This window comes from Delphinus delphis, chromosome 20 (genome assembly GCF_949987515.2).
Source record: "Delphinus delphis chromosome 20, mDelDel1.2, whole genome shotgun sequence".
NCBI classification, from domain to species: Eukaryota; Metazoa; Chordata; class Mammalia; order Artiodactyla; family Delphinidae; genus Delphinus; species Delphinus delphis.
Window position 1 is genome coordinate 24,208,738 of NC_082702.1, and position 15,647 is coordinate 24,224,384.

Consider the following 15,647-nt stretch of genomic DNA (forward strand, 5'->3'; position numbering starts at 1 on the left):
AAATTGTGTCGGGCTGCCAGAACTCCTCATGCAGCCCGTTCCCAGTAACCACTGTTTTTTCAAAAGAAGTGAAGTCTCCCTCTGTTTTGAACTTTGACTTAGAGTTTGGCCAGTCAGGCTGCTTTTTGATCTAAGCCAGCCTTCTTAAGGAAGTCTGTTTGGAAGTCTGTTTAAATTTACTTATGAAACAAGTAAGACTCAATCTGACCTAGGAGTTCCTTTTCTTAACTTGTGATTTATTGTGTGGATAATGCCAGGAGAAATAAAGTAGGTGATTTCTGCACCAGAGTCTTCCAAAAATATCATTATTCCAGATAATACCTCTCATGTCTTTGGGTAACTTTCAACAAGTCACTTAACCTTTTTGATAGCTTCCCCATCTGTAAAATATGAGTGATAGAGAAAAATATCCATTCATAGCTTATCTGGAGCTAAATACTAATGACTTAAAGAATAATCACTATTTGTATTTCCCAGTTGTTGCCTGGAGAATTATTTCTTTTTTATATACTTGTTAGCTCAAAACATCAGCTATTAAAAGCTGTGAACATTAGGAAATTTCTCTGAGCAGTTTTAATTTTTATAAAAACAGCACAGGTATTTGCTACTCCAGGCAAGTTTTGGGTATATAGTGAGTTACCCAACTTAGGACATAGATTTTCATCTTTCGTGTGTTTTTCATCTTTTCCTGTGTCGTAGTCATGGACCCATAGTGTTTGGGAGGAGGGGAGGAAGTCTTAGAAGTCATCTAGTCCTCCTTACCTCCCAGGGTAACTAGACTGCTTGAATTACAGTGCTTACTGCAAACCACTCCTTGGTGAGTAAATATAATTGTTATGAAAGAGTTTTTGTATTCACCTCCCTATAGTTTTCTCATTCTGCCCTATATGTACACCTAGAATCTAATTCCTCCCTTGTACAGCCTTTCTGGTATTAAAAAAAAATGCTGTCAGGTCCACATCCCATAAATGTTCTCTTCTTCAGGCTAAATATCCCTACTCTTTTTTTTTTTAATTTTTTTTACATCTTTATTGGGGTATAATTGCTTTACAATGGTGTGTTAGTTTCTGCTTTATAACAAAGTGAATCAGTTATACATATACATATGTTCCCATATCTCTTCCCTCTTGTGTCTCCCTCCCTCCCACCCTCCCTATCCCACCCCTCCAGGCGGTCACAAAGCACTGAGCTGATCTCCTGTCCTATTCTCTTTACCATTCCTCTTGACCCACTTTCAAGACTTTTCACCTTCCTGATTAGTCTTCTCCTGAAAGATTTCTGTGATGTCAATGTCTCTTTTAAAATAAACACCCAGAGCAGAACTCAGTGTTTCAGACATAGCCTAAATAGTTCACGGTGTTAAGAAGACCACTGATTTTCTTATTCTGACTGTATTATTTTATGACTGTCTCAAGATTCTTAGCTTTTTTTTGGTTGGTTTTGGTTTTTTTTTTTTTTTTTTTTTTTTTTTTGCGGTACGTGGGCCTCTCACTGTTGTGGCCTCTCCCGTTGCGGAGCACAGGCTCCAGACGCGCAGGCTCAGCGGCCATGGCTTACGGGCCCAGCCGCTCCGCGGCATGTGGGATCTTCCCGGACCGGGGCACGAACCCGTGTGCCCTGCATTGGCAGGCGGACTCTCAACCACTGTGCCACCAGGGAAGCCCGAGATTCTTAGCTTTTTTAGGTTATCCTCTTGCCTGTTGCACATATAGTTACCCAACACCTTTAGTTCTTTGAATTTCTGCTGCACTTGGTCTATCTCATTCCATCTTTATAGGGTTGAATTTTTTAAAGCCCAGATGTAGACGTTTATAATTATGTATATTTTAATATACATTTTAGTTTCAGCTACCATTGCAGCAAATTGATTTTTTTTAATCTTGATTATCATCCAGTACGTTAGTTTTATGTCCTCTGAAAATTAGTGTCTTCATGATCATCTAGTCATGGTTAGGAAACATTAACCAATTCTTATTTGACACTGGTGATTCTTCCTTTTTTGGTTTAAAATTACTAAACCAAACCAGCAGTTGTGTCTACGTTCCTCCAGTCGCTGTTAATATTATACTGTCTGCATTAGTTCCTAGCCCATGATTGTTCCAAACCTAAAAAAAGTTTTTTGTTGTTGTTGTTGACGTCCTTATTATTTTTGGCAAGCTCCAGTTCATTCTGAACTTCCTGGTACCATTTCTGCATGTTCAGACCATCGCTCTGTAAGCATCTTCAGGACCTTCTCTTTCATCTTTTGTCCAAACCCTTTCATCTGAGCTCATCAAATAGTTGTCTAGGAAGCTACATTGGGTTTTTGTTTTTGTTTTTACATGTTGGTTTGTTTATTTTTAACGTGCCTCCCTATTTTCTTTCTTAGTGAAATTACATGCATTTGTATAATATGGACTTTATTCCTTTATCTTCCTATTCCTTTGATTGAAATTAGTTTTTTACTTTAGAGTGTTTAGCCAAGAATTTTATTTGTCTTTTCTCAGAACTTAAAAAATCTGCTTCCCCAGAGTCTTGAATATATGTCTGACTGCCTAATCAAATCCAGTTTTTCAGATAAAACTGCATTCTCTAGCTGATGCTGTCCATTCAAACTCATCCAGAGCTGGGTGGCCAAAAATGGTTGTACTGTATAAAGGATGATGAAGTGGCTTATGGAATTTGAGTCTAACGTGTATGTTTTTTAAGACAGCTCTGCTTAACCACATTTAGAACCTTTTCCACTATATCACAATGCTTGCATCATTAGCATATTTCTTTCTTTAGAAGTCTCTACAATGAAAAGACACTAAATAGAGGTAATTAGCACAGTTCCAGGTAAAGACTAGATTTCTGTCTCCAATTATTTTTGCTTTAGTTTGGAAAAAAATTATTTTTCTGATTCTTTCAGCAATGTTTCATGTATAATAAATTTATCAGAATTTTCTTAAATCGACAGATTTTAAGAAAGCACTTACACATATCATCAAGGAGTAGATCATGTTTTATGTGCTGCTAAATTTACTTTGGCGCTATAAATTGAAGAACCAGTAATTCACTTTTAAGTATAGTGTAATGGTCCAAGATATTCTATATAAAAGGAAAAGTTGTAGCTGGAAATACTCTGAATATTTAAGAAATAAGAATACAGAGGAATTTTTAAAGGTGAGGCAGTTAGTACTCAAGAAACTGTAATAAACTTTTAAACGTACACTTCCTTTAGGGTAGTTGTTAATCACATGACTTCTATTTTTACAGGTGGTGTTTAGCCAAAAATAAAATATTTTTCTTTGATGACAGGTACACCAGAGAGGCAGGGGTTCGCTCTCTGGACAGGAAGCTGGGGGCCATTTGCCGAGCTGTTGCTGTGAAGGTGGCAGAGGGACAGCACAGAGAGGCCAGATTGGACCGTCCTGATGTGGCTGAGGGAGAAGGTCTGTGACTTTGATCTGGTGCCTACAGGCTTGGTGGCTAGGGGTAAATGGCAAAAAAAGTTGGATGTGGAGGGATAGTGTGGGGTGGTCCTTGGAGCAATGGCACATGTTTCTCAACTGGTAAGTGCATCCAGTGAGTAAGTAAAACTTAATGGTTGATGTATTTTATCAAGAGGATTCTTTTCTACAAATAATACAGAGTTTGAGCAGGAATAATACTTAGTGTTAATGCTTTAGGGATATTTTTTCTCCAGCTTTGTAATGATGGTACACTTTATGTTTGGGTTCTGGCGTTCTCATTTTTCCTTCTGATCCAGATTGTTAAGTCATTCAATATTTATAGCATAGAAAGTTGCTACAACAGTAAAAAGAAAAGAGAAAAAAAAAAATCCAAGCTGTCCAAGTACTGCAGGGGCAGATCTTTGTTCTCTGGAATAGCTTCATGTGTAATATTTTTCTCACACATTTTCTTTGATAGATACACATTTAAGATGTAATTTAAACTATTTTTTCTTTGAAAAAGAATTGTGGAGGTGGTGACAAGGAAAAAAAGGGAAGGAGTCTATTCCTCGAGTTAATGACATGTGGACATTTCCTTCGGTGCCCAGTTAAAATGTCTTAACTTCTTGCCCCAGGCCATGCTGCTGCGTAGTTGCCAAAATTTGCTTTCACACACATGACTTGAGCAGTAGAGAATCTCTTTACTCTTTCATAGTAAAGAGACTTATTAGATGTTCTACCATTTCCATAGGTCTTTCTAGAAAGGACTTTGATGAATATGGCTGAAGAACCAAATCACAAACCATATAGTTTGTGGTAAGCTCAGTAGAACAGATGCAGTGAAACATCTTCCCTGCTTCTCCTTCTATTGCTAAGCGCAGTACATTCAACCACAGTATCATCCAAAGAGTAGACTTTCCCAAATCCTCCTCTTCCTCACATGTGTTGCACTCCTGCTCGCACTGTGCCTAGAACCTCACTGGTTCATTTCTCCAGAGAGTGAACCTCCCACCTTCTGTTGAATGGGCGGGGGGGGGCCCTTGTTATGTGGAGTAGGAGAGGGATCTTAAACCCATAATTATTTCTTACAGAGACTGAAAAAACTTGTTGTCTTTAGTCCCACTTCTCACCCATCTTTTCAGGAGTACCTCAAATTCCTGATTCTTTGTGGATAACCACTGCACCCCCACCCTCACAGACATTAAAGTTTCCACATTTTCTAGCCTGCTAAGTGTTTATTACTTCTTGCCCATCTACTTGCACTTATCCAAAATGTTGTTAGCATCTCTTTTCTTCTTTCTTACTCTTTTTGTTCTTGTGGGTTTATTCTTTTTGTTTGTTTGTTTCTTGTCATTTTAATAGGATTTGGAGAGGAAGTTTAAAGATAAACACATGTTCAGACCACCATTTTCAGAAATCTGAATTTTTAAAAAGTACCCTAGGTGAGTGATAGCCTATTAAGAATTGTGTCACTCGGTGTAGCTGACAGTGACAGTGTAGAACTAATGTTTTTTTAATCTTTTTTCCCTTTCTAATATAAGGGCTAGATCCTCATGAGTTTCCCCTTTTTATTCTTAGAACCCTCCCTTCGTGCTGTGGCCTCTGGCACCCGAGCCTGTGTCCTTTTGTTCTTGTCTGTGATATAATAGAAAGGCAGAGAGTGAAATGAGTTTATCTGGTTAACACATTTTGAAAATTGTGTTTAGGATTTAGACAGTTTATTTTGGAATTTATAATAACACATACAGAGGGATTTGATGTTAAGAGAAGCGTTCCATAGTTATACAGTGCTTATATACATCCATTAGCATATTTCTAATAATGTCTGTGACCACATTAGCTATTTAAAGGTAACCCAGAAATACTCAAGAACTTGGTCAGCTTGTGAACCGTGTGAGAACATCCAGTGTTTCATGGTAACATTTATTTGTTTTTTTTTTTTTAAATCCATGATTCACAGAACAAATCGTAAAAGATAACATAGTTAAGCAGACTTGGGTGGTTAAGATATTACCTAGGACACCCATATGAATAACTAATTAGGACAAGTACTTGTCTCTTGAGAGGATGATTTTGATTGTAGTTCTTATTAGAGATACATGGACTCCAAGCTGGGTCTTACATTGTAAGATACCCTGGAGTATGTAGGTGACTCTCTTCCAGATTTTAGTAAAATAATTATAAGGTATCCTGAATTGATGTTTATGACCTCAACCAAGCCAAAAGGAAAATTTCTACCAAAAAAAAGTCTCTATTGGGTTCTCATGCCACAAAGTTCAAATGCAGCTAGCTTAGTAACTGAAAGTTGCTCATTAAGAAATGAATTACATAAAATTAGAGTCTAAAATAGAAGTTGTTTTAGAAATTTCAAGTAGTGCAGTGAGGGAGCTATTTTTAATGTTAAAAGTATTGCTGGACCTAGAGTTGCTGCCAGGAAGAAAAGTAATTTCAGGCCATAAGCTTTAAAGACAGGCAGAAACCTCAGCATATCGAACAAACTTTCTGGAGTAGGCCCAGAAATACTGGTCTGTGAACAGTTGTCTTTGTGTTTGTGGGGTCTTAACTGTCAGAACAAATAACAGAGTTTAGAAGGCGGGTGAGATTTCCAATTGATTTGTGTTAGAGGAGGAATATTTATGGTTTCAGTCACTTCCCTATAAAGTATGGGAATTATTTCATAAAAGCAGCACTGCCTATGTTTTTCTGTATGTTATTAGTGTGTTCTGAATTGCCCTTTTCCTTTCTGGGATATTAGGTTGAAAGATAAAAGTTTGCGGCTAAAGTTTTATTCTGCTTTTGCCTGCCTTTAGCCAAGGACACACATGTTCCATGTATTCAGTTTTGCAGATTTGGATGTTTCTCTCTAAAGCGTTAGGCATATGTCCATTTGTTCAGTCACTCATGTACCATATATGTCCAGTTAATATCTAATGAGATTTTTTCATCAAAAATTATCCTCAGCAAAGAAAGATTCACTTTATAACCAATCTTTATAAAGTTTCTTAGAATATGGAGCACTCTCAATTATTTTTGAAAAATACGGTGTTCATTGGAGAAGCTACATTAAACTTAATGTACCTCAAGATGTTAGTTTCTTAACTGTTGTCATCGAAGTCACCTGAAAAATTGCTTAGGAAAGAAAGAGACAAAATTAACGGGTTTAGCAGTTATTCATGAAGTGTGTTAGATGTTATTTTGAATAAGCTTTTTAAATGTCACTTAAAGCAATATGTATGTGGTTATGTTATGGAGATCTTAGATAAACACTTAAAGGAAAAATGAATTAAACTAGCTGACTTATGGTAAGTGGGGGTGGGTACTTTGGATGAAATTTCCAGTGGCAGCATCAAACACGGTTTCAAGAACGACTGCATCTCATTTAGTCTTGATACCTGATAGTGTAAATCCTCCAGGTTTGTTTTTCTCCAGGATTGCCTTGGCTATTGTAGGTCCGTCAAATATCTGTGTTAATTTTAGAATCAGCTTGTCAATCTCTACCAATAAATAAGTAAATAAATAAATAACACCTTCTGATATTTTGATTGTGATTGCGTTGAATCTGTAAATTAGTTTGGGGAGAATTGACAATTTGATATTATCAAGTCTTCAAGTTCATGACTAGCTTCATTTATTTGTCTTAATAAATGTTTTTAAGTGTTTTAATAGTTTTCAGTGGTGAGCTTTTGCATATTTTTCTTTCGATATTGAATATATTCCTAGTTAATTGATCCTTGTATGTGTGTGTTATGTGTGTGTATCATTATAAATAGTATTTTTAATTTTCTAGTTTTTTTGGTTGCTAGTATATGGGAATACTACATTGACTTGTATCCAGCAAACTTGCCAAATTGACTTATTAATTCTTACTGTAGACTCTTCTGGATTTTCTACACATACCATCAGTTATCACAAATGCAAATAATGTCAGTTTTTACTTTTTCCTTTCTGATCATTATACCTTTTATTTCGGTTCTTTCCTAATGAACTAGCAGGGACCTCCAGGAAGATGTTGAATAGAAATAGTGACGACAGACAAAGGAGGTAGAAAAAATGCCTGTGAAGAATTACCAGTCTCTATAGCCTTTGTTTCGTACCTTTGGGTGACTTGATTATTATAAAATCTTACTTGAGTAGGATTCTCAGCAGCTGTCTGGTTTGACCCTGATTTGATTCATAAGTCCCTTCACAGAATTCCCCAATAAACACTAAGCCTTGCCTATTTGACTCTGTTAACAGACACATCTTTATAAACTTAGCTGTCTACTTCCCAGTCCATAAGAAAATAGAAGCTGTAGATTGGAAAAAGGGCTAAGTGGTTGGGTGGTATGAATCACAAGCATTAGGATTTGATGTCAGTGAAAACATGCCTATCCTCTCATGATAGATGCCCTGGGCCCCCACTGGCCACAAAACATTGGGCTGGCTAGACCACAAATCTAACTCTAGGAGTTTCTCTAGTTCAGTCTGGGTCCCAGTTTGACTGAATTGCATTTCAACATGTATTGTTTCTCTGATATGTTTGCCTTATGTAGGACAGTGAAATCAACCTAATATAGTGGAAACAGGCAGATATAATATCCTTAATTTTTGGTGTATCCTTTCCAGACTTCACAGTTAAAAATGCATCAAAATAAAATATTCAAAGTTTACAGCACTATTCTCCTCCTTCATTAGCTTAATTTTCCTGGGTCACCACACTCTTGGCTGTCAGCAAGAGTATGCCGGCTGGAGGAGAGGTATCCTGCCTGCCACTTTAGCAAGTCTGCTCATTGCTGGAGTGGGGCGGGGGGCAGATGCTGAGAGGAGAGCCGCATTCTGATGGGCCTTCCTCACTTTACATGCCACTCATTTGCTAGGGTAGCTTTTTCCTTAGCCTTTCTTGGGTCCTTTCTCCGGAGGAATCATCTTCTGTCGGGCTGCATTCAGGGCTCTTTGTTGTGGCTTCCTGCCATTGACTTCTCAGACCCTCAGCATGCTTTACGATGGTTATTTTAAGCATGAATCCTTTGTAACCAAAACAGGAAGCTGTTCCTGCAGGAGAAACAAGTGGTTTTGATCCTTTCAGCTCTTTTTTTTTTTCCTACTAGTCATCGCCAAATCTGAAGCATATCCATTCTCTTGTCTAATGTCATGAATTTCTTATTTTAATGGAAAATACTATATATAATGTTTTCAGGAAGTAACCTCTGAGCTTTGTGTAACTTTTTGCTAAATTCTTTTGTCTTTGACTTCTTGGAGCAGTCTTCTAACTGTTGCAGGATCTTCCCTTTATCTATTGGATTTTACATTATTCAATGCTGTGTAACAGATTACCCCAAAACTTAGTAAATCAGTTAGCAAGCGTTTATCATCTCACTGTGTCTGTGGGTCAGGGATCCAGGAGCAGTTTAGCTGGGTAGTTGTGAGGTTCTGGTCAAGCTGTCAGCCAACTGGAGGTTCAGCTCAGGGCGGATCTGCCTCCAGGCTCACTGATATGGCTGTTAGCTGAAAAGGTTCCGAGACCCACCCAATTCCACTGTGTATGTGGAGGCTTCCCCACACCAGCAAGCAATTCTGGGATGCCAGCTGGGTGTCTAAGAATTCAACTCAATTCTGACACTTACCTACCTAGAGACAGCATCCGATTCCACAGGCAAAGGACTCAGTCTCACAAGACTGCCCTCCGCTAGAGGCAGGTCATACACCAGGGTCATTCCCTGTACTTCGGACTGACTGGCTCAAATTGGAGTTTCCCACGATCCCCTCCTTGGGCTTAATTTGCTAGAACGTGTCACCAAACTCAGGAGATGCCCCCTTTTACCCACTAGATTACCAATTTATTATAAAAGGATATTAAAGGATACGAATCAGCTTCATAGGGTGAGGTTCGGAACAAAGGAGACCACATCGTCGTGGAGCCTGGGGCCTGGCACCCTGGCACAGGGAAGCTCTCCAAAAATGGACCAAAAAGCTGTCCTTTGGGGGTTTTATGGAGGCTTTGTTACTTAGTCATGATTGACTAGATTGTTGGCCAGTGGCGACTGCTTCAACCTCAGACCCTTCCCCCCTCCCCAGATACCAGTGGGTGGGACAGAAAGTTTCAACCCTCTAATCTCCTGGCAACCAGCACCCATCCTAGGTGCCCCTAAAAGTCACCTCATTCACATAACAAAAGACAGCTTTATCACTGTCAACACTTAGGATACTCTAAAGGCTTTGGGAACTGTGAGCCTGGATGATGGGCAGATACAGATGAGAAACACTTCTTAAAATCACAATATCTCATAGCAACCTAGGTTCCTTGCTGACTGTTGGCCAGATGTTGAGGTTCTCTCCACTTAGGCCTCTTCCTAGGCTCAGGACACGGCTGTTGGCTTCCCCAGAGAGTGTGCTGTGCAAAAGGGAGAAACAGAGAGCCCAAGACAGAAGCTGCAGGCTTTTATAATCCTCACTTCTGCCACATTCCGTTCGTCATACAGACCAACCCTGTGAGAGATGGCACTCCATGGGAGCAGGGATCATTGGGGACCATCTTGAAGGCTGGCTCTCACAGATTTTTTTTTTTTTACTTATTTTAAAGAAGGTTATTATACATTTCGTTTCTATTAATACAACCCCCATTCCTGAAGATTGAAATAGTTTGTTTAGAGTTTTAAAGAAGACCTGTGGTTTGGGTTGTTAACAGAGAGTGGAAATTTCTGTGCTGCAGGAACAGTTAAGAATAGTTGTATAACTCTGTTGGCTGGACCTTCAGGGGAGAAAAGCTTAATAAGACCCCCAAGCAAATGAATGATTCTTCAGTAACAATGGAAGCAACCTTTACTTGTCAGCTTTTAATGTGGATTTTGTTGATATTGTTCTTGTTTTGTTTTGTTTGAGGACATAAAAACTTTGTTAGCTGTTTTTAATAAAGTGAGGATAATTGAGTCGTTTCTTATTACTTGGCTCCAGTTACATATAAAAATCCTCAAACATTTTAACCCAAATCCCATATCTTCCTTTCTGGCTAGAGTTAGAACAAAAAAGAGAGAGTAATTTGTATGTTTGCCTCTGAACCCAGAAACCACAGACCAGATGCTTGGGCTGTTTATTTTAAATTGTTATAATAATACTCAGAAGTCAGATTTTTAGTTTCTGAAGATACGCCTACGTCTGATGTTAAGAGGTCTTTGAATACAGTGTGACGAGCCACAGTTTTAGTGTTGTTATGGGGGCCGAATTTAAATTGGCCTACATTTTCCTAATCTTTAAGCAGCAACTTTGAGAATTTCTGCACATCCTTACAGAATTTACTGATTTAAAAGGCTTGTAGCAGTTCAGTAGTCATCACAATCTAAGACGCTTTATTATCAGAAGGATTTTTCTAAGCCAGCATTTAAGTTTGTGCTGTTGAGTATCCATCCATCAAACTTAAGCTGAGTTCTTATTAAAGACCCAGGTTGCACAGATAGGGCTAACAAGTTTTGATTCATTTTGCATTTTTAGTATTTAAAGTCTTGCTTCATCTGTTCATGCTTATCTTTCCTTTGATTGTATTAGTGACTCGGGACAAATAAAATTTTCTAATAGTCAAAGGAACAACTAAGGTTAACTGTTAAGGAATATGGACTTCAGAGAGAGTTTTAGTACCAGGGCACCTACCTGGCTTGCTGATTCTAAAGCTTTGGGGGTTTGTAGGGTTCTGTTACAGCTAATTGGATTTTGCAAACCAAGATCTAATTAAATTTAGCTTAAGACTTTCTATGCTAAATCCTTTGCATTTGTAGGGATATTAGGCAGCATGTTGTGTCCATACATCTAAAATCAAGTGGTGTTCAAGTTTGAGATGAAAGTGTTATATTGGTATCTACTGCCGGTATCATGAAGATATTCTGTTCTTACATTTATGCTGATTTACTGTTTGTTCCCTCTTCAATACTGGCCTGGTTTAAGAGATTTGTTTGCCTATGTAGACTGGAAGGAAGCTGTAATAAAGGAAAAATCCTACTTACGTAAGATAGGAGACAAACGTTTGTTATTTAAACTCTATTTGGAAACAGGAAAATCAAATATTGTCTAAAAACTAAAAAGTCATTGTTCCATTTAATGAATCATATAGGAAGATACAGTGGCCTTTGGGTGTCATTGACATATATTATCAAAACCAGCCTTAAGTTACAAGATGATAAAACAATACTTTTAAAAAATACTACAAAAAAAACAACACTACAGATGGTGTCTGCATCTTAACTGCTAATCCAAGTAATTCTCCAAGACTATTTTCTGAATCTCTAACACAGGAAATGAGATTTATTAATGCAAAAAAAACCCGTGGGAGACGGTACAAGCTCTCTTGTCTGGTATAAAGTTAGGGTCCTATGTCTTGGACCTTTGTATAATACTAATTTATTCAGTAAGTGAGTCAGCTAACAGTCACTGAATACTTATGGTATGCCGGGTTCTAGATTGGATTCTGGGAAGGAGATGAAAGAGAACTTCTAACAAGTATGTAGTCCACGGGGGGAGATAGATATATAAACAAATAATTTTTAGATGTGGGATAAATGATGGTTTTTAAAGTGCTGTAGAGGCATTGACTTGATCATTGAAAGCTTCATTTTATTTGTTATAAATATTGTAGCTTTTAAAAGTTGCTTTTAGTAAATCGAGATAAAATGGTCATTTATTTACATCTCAGAATTGATTTGAATAGGTAAATAGATGGAAAAACAAATGTTTTCCAGATACCTTTTTTGATGTTCTTTATTTTTATGAATAGATAACTATTACTAAAATTGAGAAATGGTTCACAATCCTAATGTCCATCTGTATCTCAACAGTTGTTATATAGAAATGTTTAGTAGGTAAAACTTGAAAGAAAATGTATTTGGTAATGTTAAGGTTGTATTATCGTCCCCAAAATATTAAAGAAAATATTGACAGAAAGGACTTAAAATATTTTATTGCTAGCATGAAGGTTTTTCTGGGCATTTGATCCACAGATTTCCCCATTACAACTAGTTCATTTAAAAAAAAAAGAAAGAAAGAAAGAAAGAAAAACAGATTGAAAATATGCAGGCACAAATGCTTTGGCAGCCAGGGTCAGTAACTTGAATCTCAGTTGCGTGTAGCACACTTCCTCTGGCTGGGAAGATGGTTTTTTGGAAAAGATTAACCTGAAACTGACAGACAAATTATATAGTTGAAAATATTCAGGTTTCTCTGATTTGTTTTTAGATATTTTGTTTTCCCCTTTCTGCCTTCCTGAGAGAAGGCTCTCAAATGCTTTTTATCTATAGTCAATTTAGCTTTGAGCCACATACTTCTATTATCTTGTAAGAAATAACAAAGCCACTTATAATCTCAGCATCGCATCTAAATTTGTAAAGTAGACTTGGTTTTTTTTTTTAAAAAAAGTAGTTTTATAACTGCAGCCATACAAATCTCTCTTCATGCCTAAATGGGGTCTGGATCCATGTTTACATACCCATGTATGCTGAGGAATTGAGATGTAAACAGTATTCCCATTCATTGGTTCATACACGACCTCTCTGCCAACTACCTGTTAATATACCTAGTAATACACGTCCTACGCCCTGCACACAAATATAGTTCAACCAATCTGTAAGTTTCATTTTGCTGCTTCTTCAAGATGCAGGAGCCCAGTGTGATTGGATTCAACCTGCAAGAAAAAATTTTAATCATTCGGTAATAATTTTGTCACATACTTAATTTTCATTTATTAAAAATCTTTATATTTACTTGACAAAGCCAGTATTAAAGACCTGATAGTTTCTTGGCAAATCAAAGTAATGATTAAGTGTTTTGGTGATTTGTCATTTGTCCATAGATGTTATTAAGATTTAAGAATGCAAGGGCTTCCCTGGTGGCACAGTGGTTGAGAGTCCGCCTGCTGATGCAGGGGACACGGGTTCGTGCCCCGGTCCGGGAAGATCCCACATGCCGCGGAGCGGCTGGGTCCGTGAGCCATGGCCACTGAGCCTGTGCGTCCGGAGCCTGTGCTCCACAGCGGGAGAGGCCACAACAGTGAGAGGCACGCGTACCGCAAAAAAAAAAAAAAAAAGTTTTGGGTATAGATAGCGGTGAAGGTTACAACAACATTGTGAATGTATTTAATGCCACGGAATTGTACAATTCAAACGGCTAAAATGATCAATATTTACCATAATAAAAAGAGTTACCAAAAAAAAGAGGTTAAGGAAATTTCCCCAAATCATACAAGCTTGTAAGAAATGGACCACAAACCCAGGCCATCTGACTCCAAGGCCTCTTGGAAATAAGGAGCATCAGTTGTACCTCACCTGGATATTTCTGAGGATCTACCCAAAATCAGGAATACTGAAAATGGGAAGTTTCATGCTTTTGTATCTAAAGCAATTTGGATATCTGTCTGAGGCCCTAAAGCTTTTTAATCTAAACATTTCAGCTACTCTTAGTGGTTAAGAGTTGGCTACTGGGAGAATTTGTCACTTTTTAGAAACAGTGTTTTTGTTCAGTATTAAAGGATAATAATTTTTAATGGCAAAATCATCACTACTATACAGGTATAAAATGAACATGTGTTAAAGATTTTAATGAACTCATTAATTAATGAGAGAACCAGTAAGATCTGGTTCCACGGAGAATTCAGAAAGCAGACATCTATATAGGCAATGAGGAATGCTGAAATTAATTTGCAAAACCAGCTTCTTGGGAAAGGGAGAGGACAAAATTCATTTTCATTTCTATGGACAAGAATCACTTGTATTACTATTAGTTTCCTACAGCTTACAGGAAAATAGCTGAAAGGCACTGAGACACAGACAGCCTGGAAGGGCAATACCCAGTAATCTATGTTTTGCTCATTTCCAAGTCTTGCACAGTTTTCTCTGACAGCAGTCATAGAAGGGAATCCGTGTATGTAATGCCAGATGTGTTGATTATTTTCAGTCAGGAAAAAAATAATCTAATCCCTAAATTTACCACCTGGCTGCCTTGTCAAGGAACTTCTGAGCTACCGGCAGCTTTTCTAGACTGGACTTTAGGTGGGACAAAATGTCCCCTTAGCCAGATGTCCAGAACCCTGAGACTGTCTGTAATTTGCTGTGGACATCAGGCGATTCACTTCACCTTCCTGGGTCTCAAGTTTCCTTGAGTATTGAAATAATGAAAGGTTGGACCAGATTTCTTACTTTCTGCCTAGCTCTTATATTTTTATATATCATGGTTCCATCCTATTCTTGAATTTCTGATGCTACCTGAATTCTGCTAAAGCCTCAGAATGAGATCTGAGACGTTCTCAGGGACATTGTATTAGTATGAGAGGGGCAGGTAGTATTTATATTTGTTCCTTTGGAGAATTAACCCCCTGTTTCTGGGCCCTGTTATTCGATTGCTGGCTGCAGTTAACAGTATTGTACACCCTATCCTCTCCTCCAAACCTACCCCGAAGGAGTTAAAAAAGAAACTGTTATTCGTGAAGATGTACACGTCTTTAATAATCTAGAAGAAGGGGTTCCTTTTATGGCAGTACCACGAAATGTAGCTTTTGAGCTCATGAGAGTGGTCTAGAGAGTGTAGCATATGTTTCAAGTCAAGTAGAATATAGAGAATAATAAGTGATACCTAAAAAGTTCTGTCCTGAGTGAAGATGATTATAGATAACCTGGGGCTGTTCGTGGTTGGGGAGATTTTTGTTTCTGCCACATTCTGCGGAATAGATGTTTGGTGTCAGTACCCTGTTCCTGGCCTCTGCTACTTTCCCTTGGTTGGATCACCTGCCCAAAGACACCATTTGCTGCAAGATTTGTTCAAACGGTAAGAAATGTTCTTTTTAAACAAGAAAGCTACTGGAGTTTCCTGAGGTATTACACCCCTCTGTTCTTCCTCCTGTCCTCCCTTCTTAGGATCTTCCTTTCTCCCGGCTTCCCACAGTGATTCTTTGGCTCTTGGGCCTGCTTTCATGTAAATCATGTTCTTCTGACAGAGGAAAAGTGGCTGGAAAAGATCACGTGATCATGTCCTCATGACAGCTGCTTTGGGAAAGCCAGACCCTTCCCCTGAGGAGTTTGTAGCTATAGAATATCCTTTTGTCATAGCTTTTGTCATGGCAACATCAGCTATAGAGCCTGGTTTGGCCCTTGGGGAGTACCCCCGGAGTTTCATCCCTGCTTTGCCAAGGTCCACATTTGTCATGCTGGCAGAGCGAGTGCCTTGCAGGTTCTGCCTCTGGTGCTATTTGCTTATCTGCTACCTTCATGCCATTAAGATCCTTGG

At 38.2% G+C, this 15,647-nt stretch overlaps 1 protein-coding gene across 1 annotated transcript in view; it reads left to right on the forward strand.

Annotated features, from left to right (window-relative positions):
• The window catches only part of LONP2 (lon peptidase 2, peroxisomal), a 95,692-nt gene that overhangs the window by 61,650 nt on the left and 18,395 nt on the right, over nucleotides 1-15,647 (forward strand). The window contains exon 11 of the mRNA XM_059999832.1: nucleotides 3,280-3,413. Within this exon, the coding sequence (XP_059855815.1) occupies nucleotides 3,280-3,413 (134 nt within the window). The remainder of the gene's footprint in view (nucleotides 1-3,279; nucleotides 3,414-15,647) is intronic.